Source organism: Sorex fumeus, unplaced genomic scaffold (assembly GCF_029834395.1).
Source record: "Sorex fumeus unplaced genomic scaffold, SorFum_2.1 ptg000003l, whole genome shotgun sequence".
NCBI lineage: Eukaryota > Metazoa > Chordata > Mammalia > Eulipotyphla > Soricidae > Sorex > Sorex fumeus.
Window position 1 is genome coordinate 58,730,057 of NW_026606060.1, and position 24,839 is coordinate 58,754,895.

The 24,839-nt window shown below is 36.1% G+C and overlaps 1 protein-coding gene and 2 non-coding genes across 3 annotated transcripts; 2 read left to right on the plus strand and 1 right to left on the minus strand.

The window, feature by feature from the left end:
* Positions 1-223: 223 nt before the first annotated feature.
* On the plus strand, positions 224-358 carry LOC130029364 (U11 spliceosomal RNA). The gene has a single exon (XR_008793322.1). It is a non-coding gene; the product is annotated as a U11 spliceosomal RNA (small nuclear RNA).
* A 12,487-nt stretch (positions 359-12,845) lies between these two features.
* On the minus strand, positions 12,846-20,446 carry LOC130024266 (NKG2-C type II integral membrane protein-like). Its single transcript, XM_056114956.1, has 6 exons — positions 20,383-20,446; positions 19,794-19,892; positions 18,933-18,992; positions 17,663-17,832; positions 14,371-14,471; positions 12,846-12,963 (listed from the first exon to the last, which is right to left on the minus strand). The coding sequence occupies exons 1-6, from the start codon at positions 20,444-20,446 to the stop codon at positions 12,846-12,848; spliced, it is 612 nt and encodes a 203-aa protein (XP_055970931.1).
* LOC130029359 (U11 spliceosomal RNA) lies at positions 19,032-19,163 on the plus strand. The gene has a single exon (XR_008793318.1). It is a non-coding gene; the product is annotated as a U11 spliceosomal RNA (small nuclear RNA).
* Positions 20,447-24,839: the final 4,393 nt, after the last annotated feature.

The following is a 24,839-nucleotide window of genomic DNA, read 5'->3' on the forward strand; positions in this document are numbered from 1 at the left end:
CTAGTCTATAGATACTTGTATTGAAATGAAAGATCTTTGCCTTACTATTATAAAATCTTTCGTGGAAAAAAAAAGAAAAAATCATAAATTGTAATATTATTAGAATTTTAAAGAGCATTATATACCTTTCTGAGTCCGTGTCACTAGTGATGCATTATTCAACTCTGGTATTTCAATTTCTGTATCTAGAAAAATGGAAAGTAATTCTATAAATATTTATTTTAAAAAGGGACTTCTGCCGTGAGTGGCACAAGACAGGCAGCCTGCTTACTTTACATGCAGAATCCACATCAAGATATTTCAGAAGCGTAATATTTTGGCAGATTGGCAGCTAGTGATCGTTGGTCCTGGTGCCCCCCCAAATAAAATTATTTTGAATAATAACGATAAATATAGTTTTGAATTTTGTTATGTTCTGGGAAGGGAGTTTCACTTTTCACATTGACCAGACCAGACATGAGGATGCAAATGCAAGACACCCTTTATTGCTAGTTTGAGCTAGGGTCAAAGTCTCATCTAATTCAGTGGAGTCTTGACAAGGATCCCGACTCCAATTTCCATTTCTGAGCACCTATTTAGAGTTTGGTTACATAACAGCATTTTTCCAGGAACTGACAATATGTTTCCAATTCTTGTCTCAGTTCTTTCCCGTGACTTCACTCTCTCCACCCTCTCTACTTGCCTGGGAGCCACTGTCCATGCACCCCTATTCTGATAGGCTAATAACAGGGTTAGTTTATCTGCCCAGGATGATATTCTTTTCTGAGAAGTCAGGACTTTCTGATAGGGGAAACCAAAACTTAGCCTGCTGAGTTTCTGTCTTAAAATGGAGCCTGTCATGATTCCACTTTGGCCTCACAATTTGAGATCAATTAAATTGTTTTAGGTTAAAATAACCATGATAAAACTTATTTGACCATGAAATAACAATGTTGAAGACTTGGCAGACTATTTCATATGCATAGAATACGACTATGACTCTTCATAGTATTTCATTAACATTTTAAAAAAATATATCAAAAGCAATATGCATTTCTCAATGAGACATTTAATTCTTGTATTGCATTTTTTAAAATTTATTTATTTATTGAATCAGTGTGGGAAATGTTACAAAGCTTTCAAGTTTAGGTCTCAGTCATGCAAATATCAAACACATTTCCCTTTACCATTGTATTACATTTTTAATTTATAAAATAAGTTAATATATAACATCTTTACAGTTGCTCTATAACTATAATTTTAATATAAATATAAATTACAATGAAATATTTATGTGATGATAATTTACATTAATTTAATGAATGTGCATTTATATATATATACTTTTACTATATTTAGAATACTCAGTATGTTTAAATTCATATATAAAATAAGTTCTTTTTCATGATATTATAAATGTATATAGGCATTGATAATTATTAAATTGAACATTTTCCCTGAAAATTTTCAATTGTGTTTTTTAAATTTTGTTTTGGCAGCACAAATGATTACGCTCAGGGGCTACTCCTGTCTCCTGCCCATTAAGTCATACCCCAGACACCCTTAAAATATTCTTACAGGAAATAAGGATTATGATTTTCACTAGGGTAGACAGCAAGACCAAGCAAGTAATTCCCAGGACCTCAGCAGTCAGCTGCTCCAGAGGTAAGGGGAAATCTGCAGAAGTAATGGTAACACACTAAAAGGAGAAATGATGGTCATCATATAATTATTTTCATAAGAAATCACGGCACAGGCATTTCATTAACCAAAGCACTAGGGAAAATTATAATCCTACTGTACAAAATACCACTGCATCTTCAAGAAATACAATATTCCAAGAGATTTTTTTTAATTAACGTCTTCAAATTACTATGCAGAGTAAAATTCTTCCTTAGATTTCATATTAGAATACGATAGTCCAACTTCTTCAAGTTTTGATTCCATCAATGAAAAGTATATAAGCCTCGTTCCCTTTTTTTTCCTGCACCTCCACACCCAATTTTTCATTCCAGAAAGTTAAATGTCTATTTAAGGCTTTATCTTTGCACTGATAATAATTGTGAGGCCTTTAAATGTTCTGAGAAACATTTTAAAGATATTCTTCCAGCTTATTTGCTACTAGTTCATTACACAAATGAAGTTATTAGTGCCCTTACCTTTCATTAACTGTCTTCTTGATTGCAAATTGAACTGTGGGTGGTTTTCTCTTTGGCGCCTCATCCCTGAGCTGCTTAGAGGCAGAGACAGTGCTTGGTACTGACTACCAAGTAGAAGTTAATAGAGGGTGTGGAAAAGATCCTAGCAGAGTCACTGTAGGTGGGGTGACTTGAGTAATAGTTATTTTACAGGTTAACAATGAAAAGACTGAGTTGTGACTTTCTTAAAGAATTAAACATGTGCATTATGAAAGAGTATATTTTAGGTTTAAATATTCTAATTTGAAGCACTATTCCTTGCTGGAGATAAAAAAATGGAAAACATTAGAGATAATATTGATAGCAAACAAGCAAAAGAAAGTTACTTTAAATATTTTTAAGAAAACCTTAAATATTTATTTTAATGACTATAAATAGTATTTTGCCTAAGAAGCTAGCAATTGATTCAATGGCCGATATATATATATCTCCTCAGCAAATGAAAGATTATCTATGGAATAAAATAGTTTATTCAAATTTTCATAAAGATAATGTTGGCTGTCAGGCCTATCAATTAAATTATCAGTTGAAATACATCAGATAAAATAGTTGAACTGATACACAAGATTAATTCATACTTTTATATTTGCAACCTTTGATGTTTAATAAATTTAAAGATTACACATTATTCTTTAGTACAGCCTATCTGTGGTCTGGACAGACTGACCTGTGAAGGCTCAGAATGAAAAGCAAGGGTGAAAATAAGTGAGATTCCCTATGGAAGTGTCACTTGAAATTTGATCAGGAAATCCTGAGATTTGAGTTTAAAAAGAGTTAACACAGCTTATTTTATATCAAATACAATAAGAATTAAAAAACATGTAGATTATTTTTCATGTGAAACATTGAACTAACTGTCTTCATTAGATTTTAATAATGTATTGCTGATTTTATTTATATATTCACAGAATTAATATTTATGATTTCTTATTCATAATAAACAATATTTGAGATTCAAAATACAGGAGAGGCATTTGTTAATGTGACACATGTATGTTTATCATACTTTGTTCAATATTTTTTAAGGTATTTTGATTTTTTTTTTTTTTTTTGCTTTTTGGTTCACACCCAGCAATGCTCAGGGGTTACTCCTGGCTTTGCACTCAGGAATCACTCCTGGCAGTGCTCGGGAAACCATATGGGACACTGGGAATCGAAACTGGGTTGGCTCTGTGTAAGGCAAATGCCCTACCCGCTGTTCTATTGCTCCAGCCCAGGTCTTTTGATTTTTAATAACTTAGTGGGAGCTTCATAATCCCACTTTTAAGAGCTAAAATAACTTTGGTTAATATAAATCAATGTATGAAATATTATGTTTGATGTGTATGATCAGGTAAATTCACTTTAGCAAGATATTTTTAAAAGTATAACTAGAATTAGAGTACATACAGAAGCCAAATTGTTTAAAATACCAAAACAAACTGCACATTGCCATGATATATATGGAGTTTTCATATACTGTATTGATTAACAAAGTCAGGTATGTATGTGAATATACAATCGACTGATTCTTCAAAATCAGGAAATTGAATCACGAAGAGAACCTTTGTATATTTAATATAAACTCAAGATCTCTTTTCCACCTTGAGTTTTCAAACAGAAATACTAATGTTCTGCTTGATTTGGTCATTTATTAACTGTATCTCAATTGTTTCATTTCTAGCTTTCATAGTATTTCATGAACTGCTAGACAGAAGAGCAGCACCAAATACCTTCTGCTGCCCAGGAAGTGAAGTGTGTCTTACAGAGAGACCATGTGTGAAAAGAACTTTCAAGGGGAGAAATGTCTGTGGTCTGGACAGACTGACTTGTGAAGATTCAGAGTGGAAAGCAAGAATCAAAAAAAACTAGATTCCTTATTGAAGTGTCACTTGAAATTTTAACAGGAAATCCTTAGATTTGAAATGAAAGAGAGTTGAAGGCACACCTACACAATATATAGAGGACTCTGATTTTCTAGTTTGTAAGTTAGTTTGTCTATTGGCAAATACCTTGAAAACAGGAGCTATGGGAGGAGGTGTTGGTACAAAAGACTTGACCATCCTTTACTGATAAATTGCTTCCATCTCAACAGCAAGTACTAAAACCTTAGATCTCATTAAGAATAATGTAGATGACTTGCCAATAGGGAAACAACCCAGCATCACAAGAGAACATGACACCGCCAGTTCTTCCCAAGTAGACTGGTCTGGGCGGAGAACACTGGGACCTTCTCATAATGGGGTCAGGTAGGTTCCTCCTCTTTCAGAAGTTCCAGAGCCCGCAACCAGAACCAACATTCTCAGACTTAGAAATGGCCCAGTTTCACAACTAAACCTCACAAACTGCTATGCCACCAAATTATTCCAGATTTATAGCTCAAGAACAGTGTAACCATGCATGCACCTCGGAATTTCATAGTACTGTTGAATAGAGCAAATCTGATTGGAATGTTGCAAAGAAGCCCAAGAAGCTCAACAAGGCTCCGCAATAACACTAGGCTCAGCTAGAATCAGCCACATAGCAGATCCTCAATGACCTTAATAATACCATTGTGAAATGGAATAATTGACTCTTACTGGCTATGAAGTTTGGTAGTTGCATTTGCCATTTTGTTGCTACAAACAAGAGGAAGCAAATTTGATTGTGCCTGCAAGTTATCAGGCTGGGGTAGTCGGGTATTGGTGGATGGAAGGACACACTAGTGTGGCAATATTTAATGCCTGAAACAACAGTATTATGAACAACAATAAATCACGTGGTTGCAATAAAAAATAACTTAAAAAAGAACAATGTAGATAACCTACCTGGACTCCGTTGCTAAATTTTGATGTTACAAACCTCTTCTCCTCACAACCTCATGATGTCATTTTAAATGGAAATAATTCAAATATGATAATCCCATTAAAATAATTAATTATATGTCACTAATTATTCTCAAGAATTGTTATATTTTTTCAATGGCATTGTCACTTTTATTATAGAAAATTTTCAATTTTCAATCTATAATTAGTGAACAAATACTTAGAATTTTTTAAATAAATTTTGGTGATGTGGTACTGCCAGCAGGTCAACCTGTGTCCATTGAGTAAATGTATCAGTGGCCTGATGGTGTTCTCAGGCTTCCTTATACCACAAAATTGCCACTGTGTCTCTGGCCAAACCCCAACAACTTGGTACCAAGTTTTCTGAGAAATTAAACAACCAAAAGTTAGATACCTGGCAGCGACACCCACAAACCACCTCCGGTCAGCTGTACAAGCCTTGTTTCAGAGACCCATAAACAAATCTTAAGAGATCAAAAGTCAAAGTTAATCTCATACTCTTGCCAGGCTGAACAGACCAGAGTAAATAAGAGGGGCAGGTCAACCTGGTGCCTGCCCAAACAGAGTCCCTGGCAGCTGCTTGTTTCCAGAATCCAAAATCTCTACCTTGTCCCCAGCCTGACTTAACCGTCTCAGGACAGACCACATCAAGATAATAACGTATTGAAAATTTTGTTCTGTGGCATGATTGCTACTCAGTGACTCTTTTGCAAACCACAGCACTCAAAAGAAGAGAGACAACAAAAGTGAATGCCCTGCCACAGAGGTAGGGTGGGATGGGGGGGATTGGGGTGGGAGGGGTACTGGGATCAGTGGTGGTAGAGAATGGGCACTGGTGGAGGGATGGGTATTCGTTCATTGTATAATTGAAACCCAAGTACAAAAATTTGTAAGTCTGCAACTGTACCTCATGGTGTTTCACTAATAAAAATTTAAGGGAAAAAAAAGAAAATTTTGTTCTGCAGGTTTTGTGACTGGTCTACGGGGTTTCTTGGGGTGCAAATGGGCACCTCCCCCCACTTTCCTATACTACTGGAAGCTCTGGCAGTCACCCTATAAACCAACTTCAACACCACCATTTAAGCTCGTCTACAGAGACTCATAATTCTCAAAAGAGATCAAAAGCCTTCTATTGGCCAGAATGTGGAGTGTCTTCTACAGAGATAAAGGTTGCCATTGTGAAAAGACAAATTACCTGTGGTCTGGACAGACTAGTCTGTCGAAGCCCACAGTTAAAAGTAAGAGTGAAAAAAATAACTCATTCCTTACTGAAATGTCACTTAAATTTTAGCAGGAACCTTTAGACTTTTATTTTTAAAACGGTAGCAGACACACCTCAACAATACAGAAGACTCTGAGTTTCTAGTCTGTCATTTAGTTTGTCCATTAGCAAACGCTTCTGAGAGATTGTTCCTATAACAGTTGGTGTCAGGGTACAATAGACTTGACCATCCTTTGCTGTTGAACTACTTGCATCTCTGCACCAATACTAAAAACTTAGACACAATTGCTAAACCCTGGTATTATATAACTTTACTTCATACTTTTATGATGGTATGTTTGCTCTAAGGGAAATATTTCAAAAATTATTGCACATGTTTCATGCCCTATCGAGGTCACGAGTTGCCTCCATGAGCAGCTCTCCGGAATGGCCATGGCTCCAGAGGCACAAGGACTTATACCAGAGCCCGGCAGCTTGCAGCAGAAAAATAAATGTAGTATGTGTTAAACTACGGCACCATGGCTCCCCGGGAGAAAAAAAGGGTGTCTCTCCCTTCTGCCTTCCCCCGCCCCCAGCAACAAGGTGGCTGCCACCTCAGAGCTTATTGGAAAGTCAGGTATGAGCAAGTGGTGATGGGACAACTTCAGTTTTATGTAAGGGGAGGCGGTACTGGCTCATCCTTCACGCCCTACGGAGGTCACGAGTTGCCCCCCATGAGCGGCTCTCTGGCACGGCCATAAAACCAGATGCACAGAAAACAATCTTGTAATTATCTGGATCTTGGCAGAAATCACTCCAGACTTATCTAGTAAAATATCAGAAATCTAAAATCATACGGTTCTCATAACCAGTCATAGAAAACAAATTATTTCACAATGCCTTTTTAGCAGTTCTCATTGTTGGTGAAAAATTCTAAAGAATAATGGTGCATCCTTCATCGAAATAATGAATGTAATCAAAGTAAAGAGAGAGTTAAGTAGAAATCATCTGCCTCACAGGCATTGGGAGGGTTGGGAGGGGGGCATATTGGGGTTCTTGGTGGTGAAAAATAAATATTGGTGAAGGAAAAGGTGTTTGATCATTGTATGACCGAAACTTTTTCTTGAAAGCTTTGTAACTTTTCCCACAGAGATTCAATAAATATATATAACCAAAAAAAAAAAAAAGAATTTAAATCACAGGGCTGGAGCAATAATACAACGTATAGGGCGTTTGCCTTCCATGCGACCAACCAAGGTTCGATTCCAAGCATCCCATATGGTATCCTGAGCACCGCCAAGAGTCATTCCTGAGTGCAAAGCTAGGAGTAACCCCTGTTTATTGCCCAGTGTGACTCAAAAAGACAAAAAACAAACAATTAAAAGATTTAAATCACTTGGTTGAAGTCTCACAGGTAAGAAGGGCTAAGCTGGGATTCAAAGGGAGTGCCTTAATTATCTGGTCCTCCTCAGTAAGAAATATAAAGTCAGCTGCACATGAGCAGGCTCATTGATCTCCAGATCTCCAGTAGAGTAGTGCCTTTTCTTTCTAGAGTTTTATTCAAAAAGGTAATTGGCTTCAGAGTGGCTATTGGAAAAGACAGTATATGCAGTGGGATAGGTCATCAAGGCCTTCAACAATAAATCTTCCCTGATGCTTGGCTGTGAAGATTGTTTTCCTCATCTCTTTCCCCCATCTCATCTGTCTACCTCCCTCCACCTTTTGACTTTCATTTCCTTCCATCAGTAGCTATATAACACCCAAAGATAAAATGCAGACAGGGGATTCTCACAAGGATTTGGAAGCCAGGACCCTTGCCAGCATTTTTCATCTCTGTAACACTGTGTAGCACACAAACAAAGCCGCACCTTCTTGTTCTCTCCTGCTTGTTTCCTACCCACTTAGTGTCAGCCAAGGCCATTTGTGAGGCTTTTGAGATGAAGGCTGTCAGGTACATTTGTATTCATAAATTTGCAAATCAGTCTTTCACTGTTAAAAAAAAAAGACTTCACTGCTGGATGTGCCTCACCAGTTCCTATTAATCCTTCCCTGCAACCACAACCTGAAAGGATCTTTTATGAGAGATGTTCTGGTCATTGTTTACCTTAATCAGAGGTGACTTTCAAATCAGACCGTTAGCACAGTGGTAGGACGTTTGCCTTACAAGCGGCCAACATGGCCGACCCGAGTTCGATTCCTCCGCCCCTCTCCGAGCGCCTGGCAAGCTACCGAGAGTATTCGATATGCCAGACACAGTAACAACAAAGTCTCCAATGGAGACGTTACTGGGCCCGCTCGAGCAAATCGACGATCAACGGGAGGGCCTTTTTATTTTTATTTATTTATTATTTAAATGAAATTTTACCTCAAAACAAAAGAAAAGTGCCTTCCATAAAGGTAAACTGGGCATGGCGTGAAAGAAGGGAAACTGGGGATATTGGTGGTGGGAAATGGACACTGGCTGAAGTGACAGATGTTGTAGTATTAAAAATTGAAATGATTGCTTTTCACTTCTGATTAATCATATTATAAAATTGCAAGGCTAAAGTCATTTAGCAATTCATCAAATAGGGTAATGCTCACTAATGTTGCCCTTTTAAATTTGAAGTATTTATACCCATTTTATCACTTTGTTTTCTTTGAAAATTAAATAATGTTATATATACATTTTGTTACATGTAAATACATTGTCGATTCTGTAGCTATTTAAAAATAACTATTTTTAAATAATTGATAATTATTTATGATGTCAGTAAATACACATATTACTATTTAGGATGATGGCAATACCTAGTGATCCAAAAAATGAATATTTTGTAGATCAAACATTAAAACAGGACATAATGTATGCGGCATTAAAAAAAGATATTGTGGAGAAACTAAAACCAAGTTCAAAGAAATAGTGTTTGCTATAAAAGAGTACTTAATTTATATGTAAAATTAATTCTATCAACATTTTTTAAACCTAAAGATATGCTTAGTTCTGAAATTAAAATATTTTTGCGTAGTAAATATAATTGGAAAATAATGTGCATTCATGAAAATATTCATATAAATGCATTTTCTATTGCAGATACATTTAATAAAAATATATAGAATAATAAGGTTTAAAACATGAAAGAATATTTCAAAAAACAGAAATCAATTGAATCAATGTTGAAGAAATGATGGTTTCAAAATTATGTGTAGAGTTGCGATTAGTTTTCAATGGTTTATAAGAGCCTTTGTGAGCATAGTAAAAAAACAGATTTCCACAAGTAAGGGAGCAATAGCACAGCGGTAGGGTGTTTGCCTTGCATGCAGCCAACATGGCCGACCCGAGTTCGATTCCTCCGCCCCTCTCGGAGAGCCCGGCAAGCTATCGAGAGTATCTCGCCCACAAGGGAGAGCCTGGCAAGCTCCCCGTGACGTATTCGATATGCCAAACACAGTAACAACAAAGTCTCCAATGGAGACGTTACTGGGCCCGCTCGAGCAAATCGAAAATAATCAGAAGTGGAGAATTAAATTTTAGTGCTTATGAAACAAAATGATCTACCAGGATAGATTATTATTTATACATAAATCTGTACTGTATACTCATAAGCAATAGACCAAACCATAACATATAGTAATGATTCTATGCATATATTAAATATGCAAATACTATAACCTTTAATGTTCACATATATTTCAGATGCAGTATAAATTAATAATTCTTATATTATTATAACATTACTGAACTGTGGTTTCCCTTCAGTAGACACTAACCAAGATCAAAGTTAATTTTAAGTTAATTCATTTCATTTCATCATCCTGTTAATCGTCGATTGTCTCGAGCAGGCCCCAGTAACGTCTCTTTCATCCTAGCCCGGAGATTATATTCACGGCTCTTTAGGAGAATGAGACCCATCATTGTTACTGGTATTTGGCATGTTTGGTACGCCACGGGGAGTTTGCCAGACTCTGCCCTGTGGTCAGGCTACATTCGATAGCCTGCAAGTATGTCCAAAGTAGGAATGAGATAATAAGATGTCATAAAAAAAAAGTTTTGATAAAATGCCGCGCGGCCGCAAATGCGGCCACGCGGTTCCGGTATCTGGATTTTATAGTCTCTGAGTCTTGGCCGCTGATGGGATTACACGGCGCCAGGGGGCCAGGTGGCAGGTGTGACCCCTGCCTGCTGGAATTTGGAGGATCTGGATGGAAGATGCTCGACTCCAAACCCAGTAGGCTTGGAGGTCTCGGCCCTGGAACCCACGTGGATTTGTCCCTCTGCCAGTACCTTCATGTGTGCGGAGAGTGGTCTCAGCATGGTGGTGGCTGGTCCTGGAGGTCTTGGGCTGCCGGAGCCCCGGTCGGGGCGGGGAGGAAAGCTCAACCCGCTCCCCTCCAAGGGGTCCCGGCGAGGGACACCCAGGCGCGGGGGCAAAAGACTGCACTGTTCTCGTCCGGGATCTGGATTTTATAGTCTCTGAGTCTTGGCCGCTGATGGGATTACACGGCGCCAGGGGGCCAGGTGGTGGGTGTGGCCCCCGCCTGCTGGAATTTGGAGGATCTGGATGGAAGATGCTCGACTCCAAACCCAGTAGGCTTGGAGGTCTCGGCCCCGGAACCCGCGTGGATTTGTCCCTCTGCCAGTACCTTCATGTTTAATTAAATAAAATTAAAAATTAAAGTGGGCCAGAGCAATAACTCACAGGGTGGGGAGCTTGTCTTAAACTTGGTCAATTTGTTATGATCCCCTGAGCACTGCCAGGAGTGATCCCTGAGCATAGAGGGAGGAAAAAGCCCTGAGCACCATCAGGTTTGACAGAAAAATAAATAAATAAATAAATAAATTAAATTAAATAAAAAGTTAAGACTGATTACTCAATCATAGAAAGCATATTCAAGAGAAAGGTAGGACATTCTTAGATTTACAGAAACTTTTCTAACAGGAGTTTATCTAAAAGTGCAGTAAATGCCAAACATGTGAATATTCTTTCATGGCTTTAAATTCACTAATACATCCCTAATTAACACAGAAATTTGGCAAACAGACAGAATGAACTTTCACATTACACACGAATGGAAAGAAAATTATGAAATTAAGTTTATTCCATGCAGACAAAATGGGAGGGATGGAAGGAGAGAGTAAGAAAACAAAAAAAGCAAAAAGCTCAAGAAATGAGAGAGAGAAAGAGAAAGAGACAAAGAGAAAGAGAGAGAAAGGGAGGAGAGAGAGAGAAAGAGAGATGCAGTATACAAAACAAAACACGAAAGGCTGAATTAGGGGGAATGTAAAGAAAGTCAAGTGTCAGAGAGCAAGCACAGGATCTAAGGCACTTGCATGTGTGAGGGACAGGCTGACTCAGGTTTTATCCTTGGAACCATACATGACACCCTGAGCATTGCCAAGAGTGAACCACAAGTACAGCTCTAGAAACAGCTCTTGAACTCCTGGGATGTGGTTTAACATTCCAGATTTGGGGGCGGGGGGAGGAATAAAAGATCAAAGGAAGTAGAAGGAAGAAACTGATAATTATTAGAAGCATCACAACAGCAGTTAGGGAGCACCAGAGTCAAGGTGCTTTCACAATAATAAGAAATAATGGTAACAATGGTAAAAAGGACTGTTGAGAACACTGGAAAGACAAAAAACTTCCATTTTCAATTGTGATGCTTTTTACGTCTATAAACAGGTAATAATGCAAAATTATAAATATATTTTAATCTCTATAGAAAATGAAACTTACGAAGATGCAGCACAACAAATAGGAACAGAAGTCCTTAGCACTGCCCAATGTGACCCCAAAACAAACAAAATATAGTTGATAAGCGCTCTCTTCCTTGCGGTTGGATCCTGCTTGTCCTATAGCACCTCATATGTTCCCCAGATGAAGCCCTGAGCACTGTGCCTGAGCATGGCTGGAATAGTTCAGTCCCTGACTATATATATATATGTATATATATTATATATACATATATACACATATATATAAGCACCCTTCCATGATGTAGACATATATGTGATATAGATATAGAAATATATATGTCTATATGTTGATATATCAATGATAAAGATATACATGTGTGTTTGTGTGTGTATGTGTGTGTGTTCTATCATACAATTACCATCTTGTAATACAATACGTGAATGCTTTCTTATGTAGCCATGATAAAATCTTAGTATATAGTTATGAACAAAAACTTATTCTAATCTCTTTATGATAATGCGTTAAGAAAACATCTCACTATAAATATAGATACAAACCGATTTTAAAAACAAAAATAGTACATCCACTCACTGTAGATTAATTTTAGAAATGCAGAATTATTTTAACATTATTTTACAAACATGAAATAGAAAATATTTGTTATTCTAATCTAAACAAAAACAATAAAAATTGCCACCACTCTTTATAGACTCTAATAGAAAAATGGGAAATGGGAATATTTTTCTATTGAAGAAAATAGGGAATTACTTTAATGATAAGTTTTACAAAAATTCAACAAACCTCATAGTTGGGATGAAATATATAAATAATTTTCCTGAAGTAGGAAAGATACATATAGAAACTTTACAGTAATTACGAAAACTTTGTTTTTGTACATCTCAATTTTATTTTATTTTGTAAGGTCATTATTACATGCAAAATGAGTTATCCTCTATGATTATCAATTTATTCAATAGAACCTGTACTAATTCTGAAGTTTATGCTTGCAATAATATAGATTTGAATAATTGCAAATAAACGAATGGAGACTAGATAAGTATAACATAACACAGTTATATTCTCCAACTGAATTTTCTTCAATCCTGCAATGGAAAAAAATGCATAAATATGTTAGCGCTTTTGGTCAGGCAACTCACTAATCAGTAATATTTTCTGTGTAAAGGAATAAGCTAATGTATTGAAGGTGGAAAAGACAATTTTCAAATAATTTGGGGTCAGAAAACTAACCACTCCATACTTTAATATTTATATAAAAAATTTGCTGACAAACAATAGGAGATTAATATGACAGAGCTCTGTTCTCAAAGTGATTTTTTTAAATCTTGTAATGGGAAAAATGCACAATTATGTTGCCATTTTTTAGCAGGAGACTCATTAAAGAGTAACATTTTTTATAAAGAAGAAATATATTAAAAGTGAGAAAGAAAATTTTCAAATATTTTGAACCCCGGTAAACTAACCATTCTGTACTTTAATATTTCACATAAAATTCATTAAAAATGTTTTCTTCATGCTGAAATTTAACAAGTTCACAATCATGAATTTCCTGTTGTTCATCGATTGCCTTGAGCAGGCCCCAGTAACGTTTCCTTCGTCCTAGCCCTGAGATTTTAAAAAGTTCCATATTCACAGCTCTTTCAGGGTTAGGCGAATGAGACCCATCATTGTTACTGGTCTTTGGCATATTGAGTACGCTACGGGAAGTTTGCCAGACTCTGCTGTGTGGGCAGGTTACATTCGGTAGTCTGCCAGGTTGTGAAAAGTAAGAATGAGATAATAAGATGTCGCATGGCTGCAAATGCGGATGCACGCTTCCAGGAGCAGGATTTTATGGTCTCCGGGTCTTGGTCGTTGATGGGATTGCACGGTGCTGGGGGTCAGATGGTGGGTGTGACCCCTGCCTACTGGGAGATGGAGGATCTGGGTAGAGGATGCTCAGCCCTGATCCTGGCACGCTTGGAGATCTCAGCCCCGGGACCCGCATGCCTTTGTTCCTCTTCCAGTACCTTCATGCGTGTGGAGAGTGGTCTCAGCATGGTGGTGGCTGGTTCTGGAGGTCTTCGGCTGCCAGAGCTCTGTTCAGGGCGGGGAGGGAAACTCAACTCAACCCACCCCCCTCCAAGGGGCCCCAGCGAAAATAGCCAGGTGTGGGGGCAGGAGACTCTGCGCTATTCTCTTCTGGGACCTGGGCAGAGCTCCGCAGCCGAAGACCTCCAGAACCAGCCACCACCATGCTGAGACCACTCTCCACACGCATGAAGGTACCTACAGAGGAACAAAGGCATGTGGGTCCCGGGGCTCAGATCTACAAGCCTGCTTGGATCGGCACTAAGCATCCTCCACCCAGATTCTCCATCTCCCAGTGCCATGTAATTCCATCAATGGGCAAGACCCAGAGACTATAAAACTTAACAAGTTAATTAAGATTATTATAAAATCTCATATTTTCTCTATACAGTTAAAATAGATAAAACAAACAAAAAACTTACATTAGTTCGGAAGTTGAACCATTTACTGACATCCATGCATGATGTCTGCTGTCACGAAATATTCCAACCCAAATCGGAGGTAATATGGAGACCAGAAATTTCTATTTGAAAATATATATAATGTTCATTATGAGAAATTTTATGATTTTAAAGATGCAAATAGCTATTTTTTCAAATGATAATTTAAAAATGAAAAGTCATCGCTAGATTTTTAATTTGACAAAAATAGAGATTAATGCTTTTTCGTATTGCCCTCCCCAACCCAAGGGACCCAGCCCCGGCATCCAACCTTCACTGCCCAACCACTGCCATGCTCTGGGCTGAGTTTGTGTCCCCGCAACACAATATAAGACACTTCCTACCCATTTATGCCTCTCCGAGATCCCAGCAAGCTACCAAGAGTATCTTGTCCACACGGGCAGTGCCTGGCAAGCTCCCTGTGGCTTATTCGGTATGCCAAATACAAATACAGTAACGACAATAAATCTCATTCCCCTGACCCTTAAAGAGCCTCCAATCTTGGGAAAAGATGAGTAAGAAGAGGCTCAGGGATGGGAGGAATAGAGTTGTTACTGGCACCTGCTCGTGTAATTAGAAGATAAAAGGGATGACTGTGATACAGTGATACTGGCTAAAATTTTACTGCTATTTTGCTTTTGATTTAAATTCCTAGATATCAAAAATTAGTGGTCTTCTTCTGTTTCTTATTTAAAAGGAAAAATAAGGTGCACATAATTTATTCATGTTGATAGAAATAACACACTAGATATTATATTTCCAGCTACTTTGACATTCATTTCCCAGACCTTGACACCAATTAATTGTAACTGTTACAGTTTTACACAGAGTTTGATTTTATAAGGAAACTAACAGAAGATTTCTTAAGAGATTGGCAGTGATGGAATAAATAATAACTGCATGTCCAAAATTATTTGTTTGGGGGCTACACCGAGTTGTGCTCAGGGATCACTCCTGGAAGTACTAGAGGGACATATATGGTACCAGGGGCCAAACTAGGGTTAGTTTCCTCAAGGTCATAAGACCATTCCTTAACCCCTGTTCTATCTCTAAGCCAACAACTGCTCTCATTCTTAGCAAGATAAAGCAAAGAAAAATTCCTCTTTACTGAAAGAGTCCAAGAATCTGTTTAAGCTGCCATAAACTTATTTCTTTCTGTTAGTCCCTGCTAATAACATTATTAACTAAAACTCTAATGTAAACATTAAAGGACTCTGAAAGAAAAAGGCAAAAAGTTTTCTCCAGAGTTATGAAACAACAGTTATGGAAAAACACTATTATAGATAACCCAAGAGAAGACCAAGACTTACTGCTTCCCAACACCAAACTACATAAAAGGTGACTCAGGACAGCCATCCCCCCAGCTCTTTTTTAAAAATTTTTATTGTATCACTGTGAGGTGAGGTAGACCCTTACAAAGCTGTTCATTATTGGATTTAAATCATACAGTGTTCCAGCAGCCATGTATCCACCAGTGTACAATCTCCACCAGAGATTGTACAGTGGTTAAGATGCTTGAATTGCATATATCAGGCCCCACTTAAATCTCAGCCGGACCTATGGTTCCCCAAGATGTGCCAAGATCTTGAGCACAGAGTCAGCACAATTGAAATGCTCAAGACTTCCTGCACAAACAAAAACTATGAAAAGATATTTTTGTGTATGGATAGTGAAAATTTATATTTCAAACACTACCAGTTTACTGAAAGCAACATGCAGATTTAATGCAATTTCATTAATAATTTCAAAAATGTGAACATTTTTGTCTTTATGCCCAGAACTTTGTCTTCATTTAAGCCCAGGAAGATCATATGTGGTGTTGGGAACTGAGCCCAGTTAAATCATGAGCAGTGTAAATCAAGCATCTTACCTGCTGTACCTGCACTTCAGCACCAACAATTACATTTTGAAGGAGATAGGACAAAACGAGGCTAGTGCTTATATAGAATAATAAAAAATCTTATATAGTTATGGAAATTCTAAGATAGAAACAATATGAAAGCACTTTGCATCCTGATTTAACCTATACTTCAGATTGACAATAATTAAAACTGCATGGTATTGAATAAAAATGTCATTTTTGAGAAACCGCTAATTAAATTGTACAGCGAGAGCTCACACCTGTGAGAATGACCGACATCTATAGTAGTAACAAGTGTTGAGAGGATGTAGGGAAAATACAGCGCTTACGAAGGGAATGTAATGAGAACGGATCCTGAAACAACCAACTTGGAAAACAGTATGGACTAACCTCAAACACCTAAGGAAAGAAATACTGCGAACTCAGTAATCTCACATTTGCATATCAGCGTAAAGAACATGAAAACGTTAACACAGAGGTTAAAGTCGCCCAAGTTTTTTGATACACATTATTTAAAATAACTAAGAATGAGCAACTTAAGTGTCCTCAAAATGACCAGATAAAGTAGATATGGTACACTAATCCAATCGTATGCAGTGTAACTATTTATAAAATTGGAACTTTGATATTTGCAAACAAAATGAAATGAGCTCCATAAAATTATGCTACAAAAATTGTCTGAAGGAAACAGACAAATAGAAGATTCTGCCTATGTCCTAATTAGGGAAAAATTGATCGCAGAAAAAGCAAAATAAAAGACAAAAAAGTGGTCAATGACAAGAGAACTATGGTTGTCTGAGAAGAAAGTGGGGGAGGAAGAAAATCTGACATAGGGTGGGAAAAGAATTCTATGTTCTACTGACTTGGTGTTTTTTAAAAATTTTTATTCATTTTATAAAATTTATCTTGCTATAATGTTTAGAAGTTGTTTTATAATTTTGAACATACTGTTCATACTTTGCTTTCACTATCCAAGATTCTCATATGACTTTTCAATGATAACAGAGAGACTGATAGAACTGCCTTCTTTGAAACTTGGAGTTTTCTTATGTCCCTAGCAGAATGAAAAATGTGTCAATTTCTTATTGCACTGAAGAGCACACTATAACGATTGATTCATTTGAAATTAATTAAATCCAGTTAAATACCTATAAATAGCAGTAATGTGAGTGAATATTATAATCTTTAGCTTAAATGGAAGAAATTATTAAAAGCATTTGTGAAAACATATCTTTCCAGAAAAAAAGTAAGGATGATAAATTAAATGTGCATTATAACATGAAAGAAAATTGCATGACTGAAATATTAAAAGTGGATCTGTGCAGTGTACAAAATATACAATAAAATATGCAAAAATGAGTAAGTATTAACTGAACTGTTTTTTGTAATATAGTCGAAACGTTAAACTCTTACCATTTCTTCTTCACTCTCTATATAAAGCAGGTTAGACTGGTGAGAAGCACAGGCCATCACACTCTCATTCCATGTCATTTTTTCATGCTTTGTATAATAGCAATTGTTGTAATATGTAAATCCCTCAGGAGGACAATGGGCACAATGAGACACCAGAGAGTTATCTTGAGCTATCAATAGAAAAGTTGAATTATGAACAACAAATAGATCTGCTACATGTGCATAGGTAAAAACATGCATGTTTACTATAAGCTCTGCACTGTCAGGATGTGATACATACAATGTACAAGTCACATGCAAACAATCCCAGTAAGGGTCAGTTTCTCATCCCTTAATATACGTGTCAATATAAGGCAAATACCGTACAAAAAATTCCCACTCTATGTATCTACATTAGTCACAAATAAACAATTTTTAAGCTTGAATAACTTATTTACCATCATTTTTAGCTATAAGATGTTTGAGCCAAAATTGGTATGGATTAAGTCGAAATGTTAATGAATTTAAGGGGAAACAAAATTAAAAAATTAGAAAATAAAAGTCCATAAAAGTAATTGGTATGAAAAAACATATAAAGAATAACTTATTTTTATAATTTTTACCAAATTTTTGTATTGTTAAAGTTTAAAATAGTATGCAATAAAACTGTGTGCAAAGTGAAAATAGTATTATTGAGCGAGGGTACTAATTCTAAGAGGAATGTGGACAGAGAGAGACGAATAGAAAGAAGGGAAGAGAGAAGCAGAGAGAAGAGAAATAAAGCAAACCCAAGAAACCAAAAAGAGTAAAGAAAATTCAGATTCTGAATTTCACATTTTAGGCAATCCAGAACAGAGTACTTTGAAGTAAGGGAAGAGAAATTATGCAGGTAACTCCAGCATGGACTGTTCTGATAAAATGAATTTTATTAAGGAGAACAATATAAAGAATTAAGTTTGAATGGGAAAATATCTTAAAAACTTAAAGAAATGAAATCACATCTCTCTCTGTATTTGGGTTAACAAGTTAAAAAATTATTTACATTTACTTATAAGGTCTTTTAGTATCCGAAAACATGTTTTATTATAAAGTATATATATATATAAATTCGCTATAGTACTGTATAGATTCTTATTATAAATTCTAAATAGTCAATTTACACTAGTCTATATATACTTGCATTGAAATGAGAGATCTGTACCTTATGCTCTTTAATATTACAAAATCTTGGGAAAAAAGGAAAAAAAACATAAATTGTGGTATTGCTAGAATTTCAAAGAGCATTATATACCTTTTTGAGTCCGTATCACTAGTGATGCATTATTCAATACTGGTATTTCAATTTCAATATCTAGAAAAATGGAAAGTAATTCTATAAAAATTTATTTTTAAAAAGGGCTTCTGCCATGATCGGCACACGTAGGGCAGCTCCCTTGTTCTACATATGGAATCAACATCAAGAGATTTTGGAAGCATAGTTTTTCAGCAGTAGGCAGCTGGTGATGTTGGTCCTGGTTCCCTTGCCAAATTATTTTGAATAATATTCATAAGGATGATTCTTTAATTTGAGATCAATTATGTTGTTTTAGGTTAAAATGACCTACAATAAAATTTATTTAACCATAAAATAATAATGTTGAAGACTTGGCAGTCGATTTCATAAGCATATGGTAAAAATATGACTATTCATAATATTTCATAAATATTTTGTTTAAAATATCTCAAAATGAATATGTATTTCTCAATGAGACGTTTCATTCTTTTATTACATTTCTTTTATTCATGAAATAAGTTAATAATTATAACGTCTCTACAGTTGCTCTGTTATAATTTTAATGTAAATTGCAATAAAATATTTATGTGCTGATAATTTTAATTTAATAAATGTATATTTTTATGTTTAATCTTTTACTATATTTAGAATAACCAGGCTGTTTAAATTCACATATAAAATAAGTCATTTTTCATGATATTTAAATGTATATACGCATTGATCATTATTAAATTGAACATTTTCCTTGAAATTTTCATCCTTGAAATTTTCAGCTGTGTTTTTTAATTTTTGTTTTGGCGCACACATGATTATGCTCAGGAGCTACTCCTGACTTCTGCCCATTGAGTCTTACCCCAGACCCCTTAAACACATTCTTACAAGAAATAAGGATTATGGTTTTCACTAGGGTAGACAGCAAGACCAAGCAGGTAATTCCCAGGACCTCAGCAGTCAGCTGTTCCAAAGGTAAGGGGAAATCTGCAGGAGAAGTAATGGTAACACACAAAAAGGAGAAATGTTGTTAATCATATAATTATTTTCATAAGAAACCAGAAGCACAGGCATTACATTAACCAAAGCACTAGGGAAAATTGTAATCTTACTGTACAAAATACCACTGCATCTTCAAGAAATACAATGTTCCAAGAGATTTTTTTTTAATTCAAGTCTTCAAATTACAATGCATGAGTAAAATGAGCCCTTAGATTTCATATTAGAACACCATAATCCAACTTCTTCAAGTTTTGATTCCACCAATGAAAAGTATATAAGCCTCATTCCCATTTCTTCCTTGCACCTCCACACCCAGTTGTTGCATTCCAGACAGTCAAATGTCTATTCATTCCTTTACCTTTGCACTGAGAATACTTGTTAGGCCTTTAAATGTTCTGAGAAACATTTTCAAGGTTTACTTCCAGCTTTATTTGCTATTAGTATGTTGCTGAAATGAAGTTATTAGTACCCTTACCTATCATTAACTGTCTTCCTGGTTTCAAATTCATTTGTGGGTCGTTTTCTCTTTGGCGTCTCATCTCTGAGCTGCTTAGTGGCAGGGACTGTGCACTCTCCTGATTACATGCAGCAGTTAATAGAGGGTGTGATCAAGATCCTTACAGAGTCACTGTGGGTGGGGTGACTTGAGTAATAGTTATTTTACAGGTTAACAATAAAAAAACTGAGTTGTCACTTTCCTAAAGATTTAAACATGAACATCATGAAGGAACACATTTTAAGTTTAATTATATTAATTTGATGCAATATTACTTGCTGGGGATACAAAAAGAGAAAAACATTTTTAATGGTTTTAAATAATATTCTGCCTAAGAAGCTGGCAATTGTTCAGTGGCCAATATTTGCCTCCTCAGCAATGAAAGATTATCTGTGGGAAAAAGTTGTTTATTCAAATTTTCATAAAGATAATGTTGGCTGTCAAATCAGTCAATTAAATTATCAATGGAAATATATCAGATAAAGTAGTGTAACTGATACACAATATTAATTCATACTGTCGGGAGAAAAGCCTCTTTGATCTGCTTTGATGTGCAACCTGCTACAATGCATATCACAGTTCAATGTTACCTGGGGACAGGATGTTTCTGGTAAATGTGCTGTGAAGTTGTGGCCCTATCTACAGAAAACACGTTTGTTCTGATCATCCTGTGTACATGACCAGTTGCATACTCCCACCACCCTCCTCAGCCTAAATAAAGGCGTGATGTCTCTCAAGAAAGTGGATTAATCTTTACAGGACCTCCCACCATGCTTGTGTACTTTTTTTTCTTTCCTTGGAGGAGGCAGTGGCAAGATTTGCTCTTTTCCCTGGAACCTCTCCCCTAGCTGGAGAGAAGCTCTGCCCTGTCCTCAGGTTCCTAGGCGGCAGCCACTTGCTGGACATGTGAGCGCACTGAATAAAGGCCTGGATAAGACCCCACAAATACTTTTATATTTACAACCTTTTGTGCTTAATAAGTTTAAAGATTTCACACTATCCTTTAGTACAGCCTATCTGTGGTCTGGATAGACTGACCTTTGAAGGCTCAGAATGAGAATTAAGAGTGCAAAAAGCTAGATTCCCTATACAAGCGTCACTAGAAATTTCAACAGGAAAATCTTATATTTGAATTTAAAGTGAGTTAAAGACACACCTGATTTTATATCAGCAAAAGTAAGAATAAAAATATGCAGATTATTATTCATGTGAAATATTTAACAGACTGGTTTCATTATATTATAATAATATATAGTTGATTTTATTGTTATATTCACAGAATTAATATTTATGATTTCTTATTCATAATAACAGAAGTATGAGATTAAAAATATAAGAGAGGCTTTTGTTGATGTGATACATGTATGCTTATCATACTTGTTCAATATTTTTCAAGATCTTTTGGTTTTTAATAATTTGTGAAGGGTGGAACATATGGGAGCTTTGTAATCCTAATGTTTTTAAGAGCTACAATAACTTTGTTTAATATAAATCACTGTATGAAATATTTTGTTTGATATGTATGACCAGATAAATTCATTTTAGAAAGATATTTTTATAGGCATAGCTAAAAATAGAGTACATACAGAAGTCAAACTCTTTACAAATACCGAAACAAACTGCTCATTGTCATGATATTTATAGAGTTATAAGTTATACTGTATTGATTAACAAAGTCGGGCATGTATGTGAATATACAATTGACTGATTCTTTAAAATTAGGAAGTTGAATCATGAAGAAATTCTGGTATGTTTTATATTTTTATCCTTTTCCCACCTTGAGTTTTCAAGCAGAGATACTAATGTTCTATTTGATTTGGTCATTTATTAATTGTATATCAGTTGTTTCATTTCTGGTTTTCATAGTATTTCACGAACTGCTAGAGAGAAAAGCAACAACAAATACCTTCTGCTGGCCAGGATGTGAAGTGTCCTCTACAGATAAAACCTGGTGTGAAAAAAGAACTTTCAAGGGGTGAAATATCCGTGGTCTGGACAGACTGACCTGTGAAGACTCAGAATGCAAAGCAAAAGTGAAAAAAAAAAAAAAAACTAGATTCCTTATTGTACTGTCACTTGAAATTTTAACAGGAAATCCTTAGATTTGAATTTAAAGAGAGTTAAAGACACACCTCCACCGTACAGAGGACTCTGAGTTTCTAGTCTGTCATTTATTTTGTCTATTGGCAAATACCTTGGAAAAAAGAGCTATGGGAGGGAGGGTTGGTACAAAAGACTTGACCATCCTTTACTATTCAGTTGCTTCCATCTCAACAAGAAGTACTAAAACCTTAGATCTCATTAAGAGTAACGTAGATGACTTGCCAACAGGGAAACAACCCAGTTTCACAAAAGAATATGACACCACCAGTTCTTCCCAAGTAGACTGGTCTGGGCTGAGAACACGGGGGCCTTCTCATAATGGGGTCAGGTAGGTTCCTCCCTTTCAGCGGGAAACCCTTATACTTTTATTTAAAAAATGGTAGCAACACACCTCAACAATACAGGAGACTCTGAGTTTCTAATCTATTATTTCCTTTGTCCCTTCTGAGAGATTGTTCGTGTAATATTAGGTGTCAGGGTACAATAGACTTGACCATCCTTTGTTGTTGAACTACTTGCATCTCTGCACAAATACTAAAAATTTAGACACAATTGCTAAATTTTGGTATTATATAACTTTTCCTCAACCTCTCATGTGGCACATTTATTCTAAGACAAATATTTCAAAATTTATCGTCTATTAATAATAGACAATTTATGATACACTACTTATTTTCTGAAGAATTTCTACAGTTTTTATTAATTATGAACAACGGGAAGACAGTGACAGTGACAGTGACCTTTTCAGATTTATTGTGACCAAAAAAAATTGTCAGTTTTCCTAACTACTGTCAAGTTTTTTTGAAATTTCTAAATTAGACACAGTAACAACAAAGTCTCCAATGGAGACGTTACTGGGCCCGCTCGAGCAAATCGACGATCAACGGGAGGGCCTTTACCTTTACCTTACCTAAATTAAATTTTATTTTTATAAAAAGCTTGAAATTTCACATAAAATATGTCTTTGGGAAATATAAAGCATTAAAATATACTCAATTCAATCATGATACATTGATTAAATATGAAATAATTACTCAATGTGATATTCAGTTACTTATTATCTAATGATACCTAGCTTTCTTTCTTTACATGAATTTTTATTAGAAATATTACAAGTAAAGTCTAACTTATTTAGGCGGAAATGCAGATGCTGTTATTTATCTACTGATTTGTTTGAATTTTGGGTGTCACCCAGTAGTACTCTGGTTCTGTGCTCTGGGATCATTACTGGTTGGCACATGGTCCAAATGGGGAGCAGGTGATCAAACCTGGGCCTGATTCATACAAAGAAGTGTGGCTCCAAGATCATTTTTTTTTTTTTTAAAGCGAGGAGGGTACAATTGGCAGTCCTCAGGTTCATTTCTGACTCAGCACTCATGGATGACTCTTTGCAGTGCTCAAGTGGCGGTATGTGATGCAGGATCAAACCAGGGTCAACTGTAGAAGGCAACCTGTCTACCCACCCAACTATTACTTGGGCCCACCCAAGATACTATATTTTAAATATCACTAAAAAAATGGGAGAAAGAGAAAAGTAACTTTTGTTTTTGTGTTTGTTTGGATTTAGGGCCATCTCTGCAATGTTCAGTGCGTATTCCCATGCTTCAGGATCATTCCTGTGGGTTCTCAGGGGAATATATGGGATGTGGAGTGGGGGGAGCCCTGGGAGGGGCCAGGCACATGGCAAGTGCCTTGATTACTGCTGTACTATCATTTAGCTTTATAAAAATAGCAGATGGGAGTGGGTATAGTGGGGTAAGGGTTGTTTTGTAGTCACCCCTGGCTATGCTTAGGGCTTATTCCAGGCTCTATGCTCAGGGGTCACTCCTGGCTGGTATTGGGGGACCTTAAGTGATGACAGAGATCGAACCTGATTCAGCCATATGCAAGGGCCTGACCCACTTAACTATCACTTGACCCCCAAAGCAGACTTTTAAATCACAAGTTAAAAGTCACAGTGACATCAAAAAATAAGATTATTAAATCTTTCAGTCTGGTTTATATTTAAAGAAATTCTTTTTTTTTATTAGTGAAACACCATGAGGTACAGTTGTAGATTTACAATTTTTTTTTAGAAATTCTTTTAATGATTTCTCATTTTGTATCCAAAAAGTAGAAATCTATCATTCCTGTGAAAATTCACTTCTAAACTGCTCACTGGGAGACTGAATTTAGAGAAAAATCTAGGTAAAGGTAAAGGTAAAGGCCCTCCCGTTGATCATCGATTTGCTCGAGCGGGCCCAGTAACGTCTCCACTGGAGACTTTGTTGTATCTTTATGAAATCTAAGAAAATTTCACAAAATTCATTGTTGCATTTTAATGATCTGTACTA